The sequence below is a fragment of the Trichomycterus rosablanca genome, chromosome 9 (genome assembly GCF_030014385.1).
Source record: "Trichomycterus rosablanca isolate fTriRos1 chromosome 9, fTriRos1.hap1, whole genome shotgun sequence".
NCBI lineage: Eukaryota > Metazoa > Chordata > Actinopteri > Siluriformes > Trichomycteridae > Trichomycterus > Trichomycterus rosablanca.
In genome coordinates this window covers 34362549-34381615 of record NC_085996.1, presented here as the reverse complement: position 1 = coordinate 34381615, position 19067 = coordinate 34362549, and the positions used below count along the sequence as shown (strand labels likewise).

The 19067-nt window shown below is 40.9% G+C and overlaps 1 protein-coding gene across 1 annotated transcript in view; it reads left to right on the top strand.

Annotated features, from left to right (window-relative positions):
- The first annotated feature begins 3886 nt into the window (after nt 1-3886).
- The window catches only part of nhsl1b (NHS-like 1b), a 64108-nt gene continuing 48927 nt past the window's right edge, over nt 3887-19067 (top strand). Inside the window, exon 1 of the mRNA XM_063002528.1 lies at nt 3887-4109. Within this exon, the coding sequence (XP_062858598.1) occupies nt 3887-4109 (223 nt within the window). The remainder of the gene's footprint in view (nt 4110-19067) is intronic.

Here is a 19067-nt window from a genome sequence, read left to right as displayed (position 1 = left end):
GGCGGGAGTCGTGTATTCATTAACTTTACTCCCTGACTGTTTTATTGATTAACCTCTATTACCAGCCCCCGGTTGTAAAAAATACCTGTCGTTAACTTTAGTTTAGTTTTATTTTTGCCTTATACCCACCTGTATTCAGGATGACTGTTGTTTAAAGGGTTGAGATTAAGAAATCTAGTCATATCGCTCATGTTTTTGTTCCTTTTACATTTACATTTTCAGCATTTAGCAGACGCTTTTATCCAAAGCGACTTACACAATGAGCAATTGAGGGTTAAGGGCCTTGCTTAGGGACCCAACAGTGGCAACTTGGTGGTGGCGGGACTTGAACCGGCAACCTTCTGCTTACTAGTCCAGTACCTTAACCACTGAGCTATCACTGGCTCTGGCTTTTAGTAGTGGCCGCTCAGCTCTGAGCTCTGGTGAATTTTTAACAGGGCTGTTTAGGACAAAGGTTTGGTGTCACTGTTTGTGTGGTTTTATGAGGGTATGAGGGTTTTTATTTGTCAGTATGAGTAAGGATGAGATAATATACTTCCATGGTGTCAGAAACAGTCACTGACGAGGAAGAGATGATGTTTAATGATTAGGCCGATGGCCTAATTATGTGTATGGTTATTTCTATAGAATTTTATATGTTTACATATGCAGAATCAGACAGTTCACTGTAAAAAAGTCATTCAGAGCACCTTTAGCCAATACTTAAAAATTACATTATGTTATATCTCCCATACTGCTGTGACCGAGGGTAGAAACCTATACCAGCAACGAACCTCATTTCCTTTCACACACATGCTAGTGCAAGTTCTCAGTTCTGCCTTTAAATATCCCATTAACTCTTGGCATGTTTGGTATGACGGGATGTAAAGTTGGGAATAGATTCTGCTGCAGCTTTAGCGAGACCCTAACCCAGACCTCTCACCTCTCGCTGCAGGGAGTGGCCCTCACACCACCAATGACTGAGAAAGTATTTAGAAACAAGCACTGACACACCCACAAACAGATGATGTTTATTTTTTTATTTTTAGCAGATCGCGAGACAATAAGAAAGTCTATTTTATAACATGAACTGGTACTTTCTGGTGTCAAAATTGATAAAGAGCCTAAATTAAGTTTATTTTGTCTGATTGGCGTTCATATTAGCTGAGATACAAGTACTGGTCATTGCAGAGCACTTTTAACCAGGGTAAACTATATTTATGCCTAGTCTGGCTAGTTTAAGTCTAGTTGGACACTACAGAAACAAAGTCTGAGGGAGTAATGGTGAGATGAGAGTCACTTGCTGATAGGGCTGGGCAGTGTAATGCAAAAAAAAAAAAAAAAAAAAATATATATATATATATATATATGGCCTCCAAGAAAAAAAAGTCGATTATATCCCTAATGAAACAACACTTGGATATAGGATATATGTTCTCAATTTGAAGAAGAGAAGCTCAGGTAAGCAGCGGTTATGATTTTATGCTGCTGTGTGATCTAGGTCGCGGTGCTGCTATTTACTGTGCGCTTTCATTTTTTAAACATTCTCTTTATTAAGGTTTTGCAGTACAGGTGGCAAAGCAAGACAGGACAAAATACAAACAACCACAGTGTTGCATTTAAATTTTTTTATGCTCATTTATTTGAAGTAAAACAGCAGAAATGTGATTGTGAAATTCTGCTGGTTTGTTTAATATAAATAATATCAAACAAACATATTAATACAAATACAGCCTTGTAAAAATACAAAATATAAACACTGTAATTAGTCAGAATGTATCAGAACTACAGTATTTTGTGTTTTTAAAATAACATAAACAATATAAGCTATAATACGGGCGGTGGCCTGCCATTGTACTTTAAGTTTAGTCATAAGTTTTTTAGTCATATCACACATCCCTACTTGCTGTTACAACAACAGTTCCTGCAGTCTAATCGAGGAATACAAGGAGCAAAGATGCTCTTTAGACTTTAGGGCTTTTTGTAAGAATTGCTATAGTCCAGTGAAAAAGAATAGTCTGTGGCTGTACATGTACCTGAGGATTTGTGTGCGTGGGAGTCATGCATGTGACGTAGGGTCAGTTGTATCTGATATGGAGACAAAAGGGAAGAATGCAAAAGGAAAAAAGCAAAAAAGAAAAACAGTAAACAGAGCTCAGGATTAAACTCGAGAACCTACTACTGCTTTTTTTGGGGAGGTGGGTAGTCTCATGCTTTCTTTCTTTCTCTTTTCTTTCTGTCTTTTAGCATGTCTGTCTTTTTGTCATGTGTACCAGAACCTTTAGACCTCCTATGGTACCAAAACCAACTTCAACCCACAACTCAAACCTGTGGTACTACTACATGATTGTAGTAGCGCAGTTCCTGTTTTCTCGTGCTCAAAATTCCCCATTCAGGAGCCATTTTAGTCATTCTCTTGGTTTCCTATGAACACTTCTCTTTGGTTTATGATTTGGTATATGAGTTCTTTCAGTCCTTTCTGTTAAGTCTGTTCTTGTTTATCTTGCATGATTCAAAGTCTAACAGGTTATTTAAGGCCATAAACGGGCAGTTCTTCTGGATTGCACCTTTTTGTCTGTGCAGCACTTTAGCCTCTCACCTGGGTGGAGAAGAGGAACAAGGAAGCTTTGAGGGGTTGGTAGGAGGAGTCGTTGCCATGTTGCTGGAGAGGAGGAGCAAAGATCAGAGAGGAGGAGATCGGGGAGAAGAGCGAGTGTGTAGTTGGGGGTTGAAACTTGGCTTATGTTTCAGTAGCTGCTGTGTTTGTAATCTGAACCACGGCTTTCCAGCGTGTTTCAGTGGAGCAGCGCTCACTAGCCTCTAGCCTTCAACTGAGATCTGTCAAACGCAGCCAAGACTTCACTCCAAACAAGCTGTGCGTGCCTAGCCTGGCGTCAGGTGAGCAGCTCGCGGACAATAACAGAAGTTTGATAGGCAAGTCGAGTGCTTCCAGCAACTTAAACTCAGGTGCTTTGACCTGTCAGTACAAGCATCGACCGCTCCGTCTGGCTTTGAAACAGAAGAAGAAACTACAGAGGAACGAAACACCTGGTTTTTATTCATCTACTTTGGATATTTTTTATTCAGAAGATGCCCACACCCAGGCATGGAGAGGCATGTCATGTGCTGTGATAGGAGGACTTTGTACCTTACCTTTGTGGAACCTGAAGGCTTGGAAATGTGCCCTCATGCCCAAACAAATGCAGAATGGTTTCTTTCAGATCTTCTTTTTGGATAAGCTTCAAGTCAACTGAACCTGGTAGGCAAAGGACTACACCCAAATCCAGACTAAGCTGTGGTTTGGCTGTGTTGGGAGTCTTTTCTTTGCTCCCAGTAGAATAAAAAGAGCAGAAGGGACGACCTGCCTTCTTTTTCCATTTTGCCTTGCTGCCTTTGATAATTGCACCTTATGGGATTCCCTTTGTTCTGGGATCTTTTAATTCCAGTTTGACAGGACTGGGATGGACAGGGATTATTCTCTCATGTTTATCTATCAGACGTACGGTTTGGAAGTATCTTTTGGGAATTTTTCTCTTCGGTGTCTGGGCCAGCATTGATTTGGGAATTTCGGGTTGCATTTTGTTATTTAAAAATGAATTAATTCATCTTCATCAACCGCTTTATTTTTTTTTTATCAGGGTTGCCTGTACCAGAAGAAACTAAGGTAAAAACCTTTAGTATTTACCTTTAGTAAGTTGTAAAAATATCTTAAACAGTGTGCCAGTCCATCCCAGCATTCAAGGATTCAGCTTTTGAAGGATTAAGCTGGATATAAAAGTTTCGAAAATTTCCTGAGGCTCTTCGATCTTCTAAAGACTGACTATGCGTCTCCAAGATCAGGTGGCTTAACCTTCGTCTCGTCGCTGTATAACCCTTTCTCCGGTGCTCTCCCCATTTTGCGGGGAGTATGCGGAAAGAGAAGCACTCGAGGTCTTCGGGCAAAGAGAGGGAGAAGAAGGAAAAAGCCGCCTCGGTGTCCCGCGCCCTCAGTTGGCTGAGCGGATCCTCCCTCTCGCGCCAGACTCGCAAACTGTTTCGCAGCCACAACGACCTGAGCACGCTCTCGCGCACGGCTGGTCAAAAGCAAGAGGACGAAGATGATTGGGTGTATCAACCCCAGCACTATATAGGTGAGAAATTACTGCATGTGCAGTTGAACTGATTTGATGAGTTGTTGTACTTCTGGCTCATTTTTCTCTTTCTGCAATTCTTGCAGTTGTTTTTAACTTGGAATCTTTGGGATTTTTTTAGTCGCCACAATTTTAGTTCTTTTACCAGGTCTTTGCTTTGTTAGAACTTTGCTTTATTTGGAAGTTGCTTTCCATAAAACTTATAGAGTAGATGTAAATGTACACAAAACTCTGAAGACTGGTTCAGTTATAGTGTTCTGAAGTTACAGTTATAGATCTGAAGTTTCTCTCTGCCATCCGTGTGTCATCATGCAATCTGATGTAACAGTGAATTTGCATCCATATGGAAATTGTACTGCAATTTCTGGTTTATCTGAATGCACTAGTTTAGAAGTCTGTAGTGAGATATCAGGGCAAAAAATATAATGCTGAAATGTTAAGATCATTCTAATACAATTGGCTATTTGAAGGCAAAATGTTCAATCACAGTTCGTTTAGATTGTATAATGTAACAGTATACATCATGATATAGTACTTTGTGGGTGTAAAGTGGTACAGTGGTTGCAGATATGGCAGTTATCAGCAATTCTTTAAAACATTTATCAACCAAACAATCTGTCATCAACTGCATGATGTAGGGGGTAAGATTTCATACACTGACCATAGCTTAGCATATATAATGTTTCCAGGCAACCTTTTACTCTCTATCTATTTCCTCGGCTGCTCCCGTTAGGGGTTGCCGACGGATCGTGATCCGCATTATTGATTTGACACAACCCTTCCTATTTATCCGGGCTTGGTACCAGCACTACAATGCAATGGTTTATGCATCCTAGCAAGGTACCTATGTACCTATAAGACAATTCGGTGTCTCCAATTAGCCTGACAGCATGTCGTTGGACTGTAGGAGGAAACCGGAGCACCCGGAGGAAACCCACACAGACACGGGGAGAACATGCAAACTGCACAGAAAGGACCCGGACCACCCCACCTGGGGATCGAACCCAGGACCTTCTTGCTGTGAGGCGACAGTGCTACCCACTTAGCCACCGTGCCTGTTATCTGTGTGTGGACAAGGCGGGGCGGGTCTTTCTAAACTCGGAAGAAGCTTTGCTTTTGCAGTGGTCACTGCGTACCAGGGTATCAGACTCTGATGAAACAGCTTTAGATGTGTCTGCGGAAATGGGGGATGTCACCAACTGGTGGCGATGTGAGCGTGTAAACGCATGCCAATGAAGGAAGTGCTGCCTTGTTTACAGCAGCTGCAGTAACTTTATGTTGGACTGAGCTGCAGGACTGTGATCAGGAACCTGGGATGTGCTGAAGAGTACAGAATATGAGGCTATTGTGTATTTTTGTTAAGTAGGCAAAGTAAAGAATAGTTTGTAAGTTGTGATTTGCGTTTGAGAAACGTACACTTTATGTAAGTACGATTGGTCTAAAGATTTTTTTTATTTTAAGAGCATGTCATTGTTAGCTACTGTTTTTAACTCAATCCATTCATAGATTGAAAGCAAACCAAACATCGGGCACAATGAGCCAGTATGTTTACATAAATAAGTGAAGAAATAGTATTTGCTCATGGTTCTCATCTGTCTATGTGGACAAATATTCCACGCTGAATTTTTCTCCTTGCTGTACGTGTGATTGGTTTTGTGTTTAGGCAGTAACTTTACTCTGCCTGTAATAAGAGCTCGTACCAGGTCTTTGTTGATCGTGGTTGGGAGGCTGAGCTGTGACCCAGTTGCATGCCTTATGAGTTAATCTTAGTGCAGTTCGATTTATGATCGTTCACCCGTAACCTTTTTGACACTTCACCTCACACCTTTTGCACTGCAGCTTGGTTGTTTTTAGCATTTGGGAGCTTTAAGGTACTTGAGCAGTTGTTGAAGGTGCAAGGCAATTACGTTTAATACTTTATAGGAAGTAATAAATCAGTTACGACAAATGTTCCTTTTCATCCTGGCTTTTTTACTAGCGTTTGTATTTGCTTAGTGTGAAATCCAGCTTTTTGGGTATTTGCTCACGGTTTTGCTTATTCATTCATTTCAGTTTTCCAAGTTACTTCAATGTGTTTTGGTAAGCTAGACATAGTAATAGTAGCGTGATGTGAAGAGTGAAGAGTATTTTCTTTTACTTTCCTTTACAAAAAAACAACAAAAAATTCTGATGACACTTTAATGTCATTTTAACATCCTTTGGCTCAATGCCAGACCTGTGATCTGAGACCTATAGATCAATAGGTCTATACACCGATCAGGCATGACATTATGACCACCTCCTTGTTTCTACCCTCACTGTCCATTTTACAGTTACTGACTGTAGTTCATCTGTTTCTCTGCATGCTTTGTTAGCCCCCTTTCATTCTGTTCTTCAATGGTCAGGACTCTCCCAGGACCACTACAGGGCAGGTATTATTTAGGTGGTGGATGATTCTCAGCACTGCAGTGACACTGATATGGTGGTGGTGTGTTAGTGTGTGATGTGCTGGTATGAGTGGAGCAGACACAGCAGCACTGCTGGAGTTTTTAAACACCGTGTCCACTCACTGTCCACTCTATTAGACACTCCTACCTAGTTGGTCCACCTTGTAGATGTAAAGTCAGAGACGATCGCTCATCTATTGCTGCTGTTTGAGTTGGTCATCTTCTAGACCTTCATCAGTGATCACAGGACGCTGCCCACAGGGCGCTGTTGGCTGGATATTTTTGGTTGGTGGACTATTCTCAGTCCAGCAGTGACAGTGAGGTGTTTAAAAAATCACTGTCACACACACACTAACACACCACCACCATGTCAGTATCACTGCAGTGCTGAGAATGATCCACCACCTAAATAATACCTGCACTGTAGTGGTCCTGTGGGGGTCCTGACCATTAAAGAACAGTGTAAAAGCAGTTAAAAAAAATATGTAAAGAAACAGATGGACTACATTCAGTAATTGTAGAACTACAAAGTGCTTCTATATGGTAAGTGGAGCTGATAAAATGGACAGTGAGTGTAGAAACCAGGAGGTGGTTTTAATGTTATGGCTGATCGGTGTAGGTTAAAATAAGGAGTTGACGGTTTACTCAGTCACGATGTATGATGAGATAATTACCTCACTGTCAATTTTTAAAAAATGCTCTCTGTTCCCATCAGTTGAATTATATGACTGCAACAGTGGCTTACAAATATCATAAAACATTGTTAAATATATTTTTATTCCATGGTGAAGATAGATACTTGGCAGGACTGCTTTATTTTTGTTTTAAGACACAGACTGGTACTTGGCAGAATAAGGATGAAGGAAATGGAAAGGATCTTTCTATGTAAAAAAATCTGTCTCCAAAGAAAGACCACAACTGTCCAGACTGGACTTCTCTGTGGTTTGTTGTTGTTGTTAGAGCAGGACAATAAAAAGCGAGACTGGAAGAATACTGATGCTTTTAAACTGTAGACTGTATGTAGAGAAACAGATGGACTACAGTCAGTAATTGTAGAACTACAAAGTGCTTCTATATGGTAAGTGGAGCTGATAAAATGGACAGTGAGTGTAGAAACATGGAGGTGGTTTTAATGTTATGGCTGATCGGTGTATCTTTATGTTTTCAGAAACAGCTGTAGTTTTAAAAAATATAGATATTTGGAATTGGGAGTGGCGTGCCAAACATTAAGCTGATACTCAGTACTTTGGTGCTCTGTGGTAACCATACTACACCAATCAAATTACAAACCCCACTTCCAGAAATACTTTATCTATAAATAGAAAATATTACCTTTAAATTCTACTTCATGTAAAATAAATACAACCTGACTACTTATAACTACTTGCAGTACTAAATTTACAACATGTATTTATATCCCTGGCACCAATACACACCAATAAAGCCTGGTTAAAGTGCCCTAAATGTGTCTCTTTTAACAACAGTCTGTAATTACAAGTTGTCAGACTGTGGTTGTAGGCCCATAATTTAAGAGGGTCTGTTGCTGAGCGACAGGATGTTTTTTTTTAACCAGCTTTTATGGAAGTGTGCTAGACTATTGTTTGTTCCACTGGCAGCGTTGATCCTTCCTAGGACTGACTAGTTTGTCTGGCAGTGCCAGGTCTGTATTCTCTCAGGCGTTACTAAGTTTATTTATAATAATGGCAATTATTTATGGAAATACCAAGTCTACATGAAGTTTTATTTTATCGTTGTGGTGTGGCAGTGTTGTTAGTCTGACTGTGCCATGTTTGTGGCAGTGCTGAATTTGTGTTAGTTCATAATGGCATTAGTGACTGAGAAGGTTTGACAGTGCTGATTGGCTGTGGTGGCAGTGCTTGGTCTGTGTGGCACTGTTTAGTCCTAGAACCTAGATACTCTGGCATAACTGGCACATGCACACTCGACAGGTTTCTAATCAGTCCTTTTTTTTGCACAAACCGTAACCAAGCAGCAGGGGTTGGAAATGAATTTAAATGACATTTTAACCAACAGCATTATTGTTTATTGGTTGATCTTTGGCATCTTAAGCTGCTTTTAAATGTTTATATATTTTTCAGTGGCAGTGGTACTCTTTACAAATAGATGATTTGCCCATGTTAAGGGCACTAATAGACCACCATAGTATGACATATCCAGGCTTTCCACTTCACACTGCTAATCTGGATGCTTCTTTTCCACTCATTTGAAGAGCACGAAGACATCTGAAAGGCTAACTGTAGACTGTAATGCACTTCTTTACTGTGTTGGTTTATTTAAGTTGAGACTGAACCCAGAAAGTTCCAGCTACGTTTCTGGAGGTTGGGAGTGGTCTGCACAACTTCACATTAAGTGTTCATTTTTACATTCAATTCAACCCGGGCACCATCTCTCGATGGACTGTTTATGCCCCCAAGATTTAAGATCTGACTTAACAGGATAACAGACTGTTGGTTATTCCAAGTGGTACCACACTGTGTACATGTGGTTTTACACATGCACACACACACACACACCTCACACACCTCACACCTGGTAATTAGCATGAAATGAAGAACATATGCTGGTGGCACAAACAGTGTGGTGTACAGTAGCCCACCATTGAGTTAAAGGCCACACATGTTGAGTACTATTGACCTGGCTGGACGTCCAACAGGTACAGTGGGTTTTCCCTAAAGGGGGATACGTTGCCAATGTCCGTCAATGCTGCTGCAAATGCAGCCTCTGCCGGCTGGTCACGGTGCCTCCATGAGGAGTGAATAACCTCTCCTTAACCCCACTGAACAGCTTTGGAATGAACTGGAACATCAGTTGTGGCTTTATTGATCAACATCAGTGCCCAGACATATAAATGCTGTTTTGACTAAATGGGCACAAATTCCCACAGACATACTTCAAAGTCTTATCAGAACCCTTTCCAGTGGAGAGGCTGGAAAGCCCCCCTCCCAAACTTAGTTTAGCTCTGTGGGAAGCTCTGTGAAAGCAGAGCACTGATTAGTTCATTCGTTACTGTAGTTGAAAAGTGCAGTGCTGTTAGTGGATGTGCTCGAGTGTGCAGACTTTACGTATAGGATCAAGTGATTCTGCTATATCATAGTGTTCTTGGCCCAAGTGAGGAACCCCCCACCTCACACAGACACATTTATGTGTGCATCCTGATAACGGAATCAAGCTAATTTGATCCCACGTAAACAAAAAATAGCGAAGTATGAAGCGTGTGCTGTAGTTCCTGAGTTGGCTGGATGTCACACTGTGGATGTGATGTGATGTGTGACTAGTAAGTGATAAACAATGCAGCATGGGGGGGGGGAGAGAGAGAGAGAGAGAGAGAGAGAGAGAACTTGTGAGTGAGTCGGAGTGTGAGAAAGAGAGCTGATAAGTGAAGGAATCAGTGCAGTAGAGAAGTCTGAGTACGGGTGGTTGAATATGGCGCACTGTGTGGTTGACAGATCCTGACACGTGCTTACAGAAGACAGTACAAGCCATGACCTGTGTGAAAGGTAGGACTGCTGGGGATTTCTGGGTGTTGTTTTGATAATATTTTACCTTTCCTTTTCATTTTTACTCTCTTTTTAAGACTCAGAATGAAGTGCACTTTGAATGCAGTGCATTCCTTGGGAGCATAGGGGTTTTATTAGGAAGAAACAATAACTTTGCTTATCAAAACTGTTTAGTCTTTTGCATGCATGTGTCCAAGAATTGTTTGGTTCTGTTACAGTTTTCTGACATTTAAAGCTAGACTGGGTTTGCTTTTACACGCTTGAAAGAATATTGTGTGCACATGTGCGGGTCAGTGGACAACAGCTGGTGACAGTTGTTTCAGACAACTGGTCCTGCACTGTTCTGTAGACGTTACAAACCAGCTCAAGTAGCAGCTAGATTTGAACCTTTTTAATACTATAACTTTTCTAGTATTTACTAATTTACTGGTTAAATCATAACCGACAAGCTTATAGCATCCCATAAAAATAGAAAACGCATCACAGACTTTTATATCAACAAGTTATTATGCTTTATTATAAACAGTGTAACACAGCAAACATGGCAGTAATAAAAAACAGTAGGACCACAGTCAGAACCAGTTCAGCATCCAGAATGTAGATTTTACAGTCAGTTTCCATTACTGAGCATGCTAATCACAAACTGAGATGCAGTCACTATATTAAAGCTTTTCTTGATTTTAGTGTAGTGTAATTTTACCTTTATACTAGGCGCAATGAGACCATACACATCGAAATGTTGCGATTCCATTTCAAGTAATCACACACTCATACTCACTTACAGCCGTGAGTAATGATGCTTACTAACTGGTATGCAACAGCAAAAACACAGAACTGTATAATTAACTGGTTGGTATTTTTACATCACATTTTCATTCATGTTTGCTGATTTATTTTGTTCAGTCATGTATTCATGTATTTATTTTTTATACACTGTTTTATACTGATTAGTGCTGCATTGAGTCCAGCACCACTTAAACAATGGGCCTCTCACACACTCAAATACCCCAGAACAGGGCGGCAATCTATTGTAGTGGGGACGGCACGGTGCCTAAGTGTGCAGCACTGTCGCCTCACAGCAAGAAGGTCCTGGGTTTGGTCCCCAGGTGGGGGCAGTCCGGGTCCTTTCTGTGTGGAGTTTGCATGTTCTCGCCGTGTCTGCGTGGGTTTCCTCCGAGTGCTCTTGTTTCCTCTCACAGTTAAAAGACGTTCAAGTGAGGTGAATTGGAGACAGTAATTTGTCCAAGACTGTGTTTGATATAACCTTGTGTGAACTGATGAATCTTGTGTAATGAGTAACTACCGTTCCTGTCATGAATGTAACCCAAGTGTAAAACATGATGTTAAAATCCTAATAAACAAACAATCTATTGTAGTGCAACACACACACTCTTACATATTAAAAGTATCTAATCCCCTTTTCTGCATGTCTTATGTACTGAATTTCATTTAATTATTTAATACTATATATAAGTATTCGTTCTTTTGCCATAACAATAATTCTTATGCCACATGGGTGGTACAGCAGTGCTATCAATGGGTCAGGCATCAACATACAGACATGGTTGGCATTGTCTGAGTGGGGGGATAGCCTCAATGTATTGCCGTCCTGTCTGGGTTGTGTTACTGCAGTGTGCCCAGTGATTCCAGGCATACTGGAACTACCGCAACCCTGACCGAGATAAAGTGGTGGTATATTATTATTTTCATAGTGTTGTTTTTGGTAATTGACATTGTAATACTTGTTAGTACAATTTCTAATTGTTTTACTTGTTTTACTTGAATTGTTTCTACGAAGAAAGGACAAAGAATAAAATAGGGATTGATATTATTAGCATAAGTTTAAAACAAAACATTATTTAGGAAAAATATATTTTCGGGTGGCACAGCGGTAAATTCTGCTGGCCTACCAGCGCTGGGATTAAGGGTGCAAATCCCTAGTGGTGCTATCAGTTGGTTGGGCGTCTACATAAAGACATGATTGACTGTAAGTATAAAGATGTAACTAATTGCTTTAGCAATTCACATAATTAAACCTTAAGAATAAAGATCTAGACCTTGGCATGTCTTTATAACTGGTCCGGTGTCAGACATGACAGAGCTACATTTCCAGAAAACAGGAACCACATACCCTGTGTTTTACTTCAAATTATGAGTAAGTGTGCTCTTTCTAGTCATAGTCCTGGAAAAAAACACTGTCTGTACCTGCGAAGGATAACAGCTCATCTGATCTTGAGCAATGTTCACACACTTCATGTTACAACTGGGAGAAATAAACCACATGGTCTGATACAGATGCATCTGAATCATTTACTCATCATGCAATGTAGACGTGAAGTAACAATCTGTGCTGACAGACTGCTAATGCGTTTAATACTGGCTGAATCTATAAAAACAAAAATAATTAGTGGAATAACCTTGTCATGGCTGGGTGGAATTTATGAAAGATTTTAAGAACTCGAACAGTGCAGGAACAGCCTCAGTTCCCTTTTTTGCCGGGTGGTTACTTACCAGTGCTGTAAACCTGTGTATATTAGGGTAACTGTGTGTGTGTGTGTGTGTGTGTGTGTGTGTGTGTGTGTGTGTTTTGTGTCCTCAGTTCACTGCTAAAAGTTTTGTGGTGTTTACATTTCAGTTACTATTACAACATTTATGCTTGAATTAGAACACGGTTGCTCAGGTGATGCAGCAGTCTTGTGCTAACACGTCGTGTCCAATTACCCTGAATGCATCTTCTATAATGACTCAGATTTTAATGTTCAAGTTTGAATCTTAGCAAAGCCACCAACCTGGCCAGGCACCCACAGACACAATTAATTGTGTTTAAAGGAGGGATGGCACGGTGGCTCTGTGGGTAGCACTGTCGCCTCACAGCAAGAAGGTCCTGGGTTCGATCCCCAGGTGAGGCGGTCCGGGTCCTTTCTGTGTAGAGTTCTCCCTGTGTGCATGTTCTCCCCGTGTCTGTGTGCGTTTCCTCTAGGAGCTCCAGTTTCCTCCCACAGTTCAAAAACATGCAAGTGAGGTGAATTGGATACACTAAATTGTCCATGACCTTGTTTGACGTTAAAACTTGTGAAGTGATGAACCTTGTGTAATGAGTAACTACCGTTTCTGTCATGAATGTAACCAAAGTGTGTAAAACATGACGTTAAAGTCCTAATAAACAAACAAATTGAAGGAGGGAAGGTTTACAGAGGCTCTTCCTACAGCCGCTGTGATATTCGATGTCCATAGAGCATAGCGGGGCTCTCCATACACCAGTGCTTCCTAACCTTTTTTGCACCACAGACTGGTTTCATATAAAATATAATTCCATGGACCGGCGGGGGCAAAGGGACCCACAAATGAGCTTTTTTTTACTGCAATGAGACGTTGCTTCCACCTGGGGGTGATATGAGACGATAAACACCCATGTGTTGGAAACAAAAGCAGTGTTTTCATGGCTGATGTAGCGATCTCTAATTATTTATTCTTTCTGTGCAGCCCGGTAATAAATGGTCCACGGACCGGTACTATACGACTCTGTGTTAGAATCCAACACATTGATCAGATTGTTTACTCACCTGTTTACTCATTGACGACTCATTTAGGGCTGCCAGTACCTGCCGTGTTCTTGTGAAGTGGAAGAAAACCGTCAAGAACATGGTGGGGGTTAAACTTAGGTCCTTACATACTGCTTTCTCTGTGTCATACTGAATGGATTCATTAAGCATGAATAAACTGTGCACAGTATGTGTAAGAAATAGCTGCTATTTATACATGAAACTGCAACTAGATGCGAGAATCTCAGCAACATGTGTGAATACCACATAGGCATGACATGAAGCTGAGAGAACTGAGGCACTATGTTTAACCCAACATTTATCTCACATATCTACAGCACTGCAAACCTGATATTGGAATTCTAGGATGATTAGAAGTACACAATGGTCATTTTAAAATGCTTGCCTGTTTGTTTCAATTAACATGTAACATGCCTAACACTAATCCTGGACTAGCTCATACGCTTGTGGTATAAAACCACTAATACTTTTAATGCAACTGCATTAATTTATATTCAAAATCAAGTCCACAACACAATGATGTGTGCAAAAAAGTCAAGGGGTCTGTATACTGTCTGAATCTATTGTGTGTGACCCACATCAATCCTAGATCAATAGTATTCTCCTGCTCATAAGCCTCGCCATTCTTCAGCCAGAGAAACCGTTTATCCATATGGCCAAACGGTTCCAGTTTTGATTTGTCAATCAATAGAACTGTCTCAGAAATCAGACCTATCCAGATTCCTTCCTGCCTATTCCAGTTGATCCTTCCTGTGCTTTTTGATCAAGAGTGGAATGTGTTATGGAGTGTTGTGGGCAGTTGTAGCCTAGCGGTTAAGGTACTGGACTAGTAATCAGAACATCACTGATTCAAGCCCCACCACTGCCAGGTTGTCACTGTTGGACCCTTGAGCAAGGTCCTTAACCCTCAATTGTTAAGACAGCATACTGTCACAGTACTGTAAGTCGCTTTGGATATAAGCATCTCCTAAATGCCAAAGCAGCACGGTGTCTAAGTGGGCAGTGCTGTAACCTTACAGTGAGAAAGTCCTTGGTTTGATTCCCTGGTGGGGCGTTCCTGGTCATTTCTGTGTGGAGTTTGCATGTTCTCCCAGTGCCTGTGTGGGTTTCCTTTCGCAGTCCAAATACATGTATGTTAGGTGGATTGAAGATACAAAATTGGCCATGTCGGTTGAATTCTTGAATCATGTAACCTGTCATGAATAGAACCAAAGTATAAAACATGATAGTACTATTTTAATAAATTAATAAACCATCAGATTATCCTGTTAGTCTTTTGTTGTAACACAGGCTTTTTCCCTTGCTGTCCTGGTGAGCATGCCAAGGCCTCTTGATTAAACTTTGGGACCCAATTCTGTGGTCAGTGATTGAGCCGTTGACTTTATATGCCAGACAGACTGTTGAATTATTTTTACCTGCTCATCTAAAACAGAGATCGGGGCGGACATAAAACTCTCTGCTGTGTCTGTGATCCACTTGAGCTCCCACCTGAAGTGTTGGTTAATCTGGTGTGTTTATGTGTAGGAGCTCGAGTCTCAACTGTCTGGCATTTCTGCTTCAGATGAGTTAATCTGGTGTTTGTCCAAAAGAGGGTGCTGTTGCAATGTGTTCTACTCAATATTGCTCTGGTTCTTTTTTTCTTTTTCTTTTTCTTTATCTTAGTAAAGTATTTTGACAGTTTGGCTCTGGTTTTGGTCTTGTTAAATGTGATTTGGAGCAACACAAATGTTTTACTCATAAGCACAGCTGCAGACAACACTATACAGTGTAATCAGATTAGTCCAGGTGATTGTTTTCATGTCAAATGAAAAGCACAAAGAGCATGTTTGTGTTTAATGCTTTAATGGGTCGCCGTGTCTAAGCTTGTTGAGTAACGGTTATCTGTCGTATATAATAACACTTGGTTATCTGTAAAAGAATTTGGCTATGGGCGCTCAGGTGGAGCAGTGGTCTATTATTCAAGACCACCACCGCTGAGATCCAGGTTCGATTCTTAACTGTGCTGTCAGTCACCCAGGCGTCTGCATAGAGTAGATTGGCTTTGGCTGGGAAAGTCAGATGGATTTGCCCCCTGTCCAGGATATTCCTACTTTGCGACCAAGGTTTTTCTCAGTACTGACACTGATCAGGATAAAGTATTTGATACAAAAGAAATAAAATAGAAAGAATTTGGCATTTTCATCCCTAATTGAGAGCATAAAATATGTCGGTGAATGACATCACAAAACATGACAATTCTTATCTGATATCAGTCCAGTACCTCAGGTCAGAATTCTTGGTAAATCTGGTAACAGTTGTAGCCAGACTCTGTACCTGTACCAAGTTAATACCAGTCAATTAGAAATTAGAATAATAACAGAACGTCGCATCAAAGATTTTCAGTCGTATCGTGCCAGCCATAGTGTTCTGGTGGAAAAGCTCTGTTAAAGCTCATTTAAGCCTATTTGCTCCAAATAAAAGATTATGATCCATGGTGTGGGTGGATGTATTAAAACGTCATGAAATAAATAAATAAAAATAAATAGGCCGCTCAGGTGGCGCAGCAGTAAAGTACACTAGCGCACCAGAATTGGGGTTTCGAATACATCGTATCGAATCTCAGCTCTGCCTTCTGACTGGGCTGGGCGGCAGCATGAACAACGATTGGCTGTTGTTCAGGGTTAGGGGTAAAAAGTGGGGTGTGGCCCTCCATACACAGTGAAAAAAAAATAAAAAAAAATAATAAATAAATATATACAGTGTATCACAAAAGTGAGTACACCCCTCACATTTCTGCAGATATTTAAGTATATCTTTTCATGGGACAACACTGACAAAATGACACTTTGACACAATGAAAAGTAGTCTGTGTGCAGCTTATATAACAGTGTAAATTTATTCTTCCCTTAAAATAACTCAATATACAGCCATTAATGTCTAAACCACCGGCAACAAAAGTGAGTACACCCCTAAGTGAAAGTTCCTGAAGTGTCAATATTTTGTGTGGCCACCATTATTTCACAGAACTGCCTTAACTCTCCTGGGCATGGAGTTTACCAGAGCTTCACAGGTTGCCACTGGAATGCTTTTCCACTCCTCCATGACGACATCACGGAGCTGGCGGATATTCGAGACTTTGCGCTCCTCCACCTTCCGCTTGAGGATGCCCCAAAGATGTTCTCTTGGGTTTAGGTCTGGAGACATGCTTGGCCAGTCCATCACCTTTACCCTCAGCCTCTTCAATAAAGCAGTGGTCGTCTTAGAGGTGTGTTTGGGGTCATTATCATGCTGGAACACTGCCCTGCGACCCAGTTTCCGGAGGGAGGGGATCATGCTCTGCTTCAGTATTTCACAGTACATATTGGAGTTCATGTGTCCCTCAATGAAATGTAACTCCCCAACACCTGCTGCACTCATGCAGCCCCAGACCATGGCATTCCCACCACCATGCTTGACTGTAGGCATGACACACTTATCTTTGTACTCCTCACCTGATTGCCGCCACACATGCTTGAGACCATCTGAACCAAACAAATTAATCTTGGTCTCATCAGACCATAGGACATGGTTCCAGTAATCCATGTCCTTTGTTGACATGTCTTCAGCAAACTGTTTGCGGGCTTTCTTGTGTAGAGACTTCAGAAGAGGCTTCCTTCTGGGGTGACAGCCATGCAGACCAATTTGATGTAGTGTGCGGCGTATGGTCTGAGCACTGACAGGCTGACCCCCCACCTTTTCAATCTCTGCAGCAATGCTGACAGCACTCCTGCGCCTATCTTTCAAAGACAGCAGTTGGATGTGACGCTGAACACGTGCACTCAGCTTCTTTGGACGACCGACGCGAGGTCTGTTCTGAGTGGACCCTGCTCTTTTAAAACGCTGGATGATCTTGGCCACTGTGCTGCAGCTCAGTTTCAGGGTGTTGGCAATCTTCTTGTAGCCTTGGCCATCTTCATGTAGCGCAACAATTCGTCTTTTAAGATCCTCAGAGAGTTCTTTGCCATGAGGTGCCATGTTGGAACTTTCAGTGACCAGTATGAGAGAGTGTGAGAGCTGTACTACTAAATTGAACACACCTGCTCCCTATGCACACCTGAGACCTAGTAACACTAACAAATCACATGACATTTTGGAGGGAAAATGACAAGCAGTGCTCAATTTGGACATTTAGGGGTGTAGTCTCTTAGGGGTGTACTCACTTTTGTTGCCGGTGGTTTAGACATTAATGGCTGTATATTGAGTTATTTTGAGGGAAGAATAAATTTACACTGTTATATAAGCTGCACACAGACTACTTTTCATTGTGTCAAAGTGTCATTTTGTCAGTGTTGTCCCATGAAAAGATATACTTAAATATCTGCAGAAATGTGAGGGGTGTACTCACTTTTGTGATACACTGTATATCAAATGTCATGTAAGTCATTTTGATTTTGTTGCCAAAAACATGAGTTTTAATATTATTATTAATATTATATTATTTATATTATATTATAATTATTTTATATACTTATATATTTATATTTACAATATATTACAATTATTATGTATGATAATATATTATATCACTGAGCCTGTGGTAGCCTAATGAGTAGAGCTTTGAGCTATCAGTCGGAAGATTCAAATTCAGGCTCTGCCATGTAGCCACTGTTGGGCCCTTTAGCAAGGCCCTTAACCCTATCTGACCCTGCGCTCTGACCCCAGCTTTGAAACAAGCTGTGATATGCGGAAAAAGAATTTTGTTATACTGTACACCTGTGTATGTATATATGCAAATAAACATGTTCTTCTTCTTAGTTATTATTATTAATAGTCATTTTATTATATTACATTAGACCACATTATTAGTAGTTATTAAATTCACCTTTACTGACGTGTATAAATCTGCCAGTGCTAGTTTGTTTGCCCATGCTTTTGGTCTTGTTTTCTTTTCTACCTGCATCTTGTTAGCCATCTGTCTGACAGTGTGCGTGTGTGTGTCTAAAGAGGGGCAAGTGCAATTAATCTGGGTTTAAAGATTAGCCCAGGAGAGGACCAGAAGGAGACAGACCATGCTGACCAACTCACACAGAGAGAGGGAGCTGGTCAGTCCAAATTAATGCACAGAATAAAAAACTCAGTCTTAGGACAGAAGGAGGAGGACAGAGCATCCATGGCTGTGCACAAATACAGTGTAGTTTCTTTCTGCAGGTGCTTCATTTCATTTATTTTCATTGTAATTCTTCATGGTGGGCAGAGCCTTAATTATTTACTTGCACTTTTTTAGAAGAAAGGAGAAGTTAATTTCCCCCAAAAGTTGCTTTCTACATGGCTCTGTTTATTTTTGTTTAGTGATCGTACTTTATACTCAGCGTATCCTGTCATCGTTTTGGGAAGTGTCTCGAGTGCGTTTTGTTTTGGAAACGCTGAACAGTTTGTAACCTGACACTCCGTTGTCCGCCTCCTTTTGTTTGACAAAATCAATTCAATTCAAGC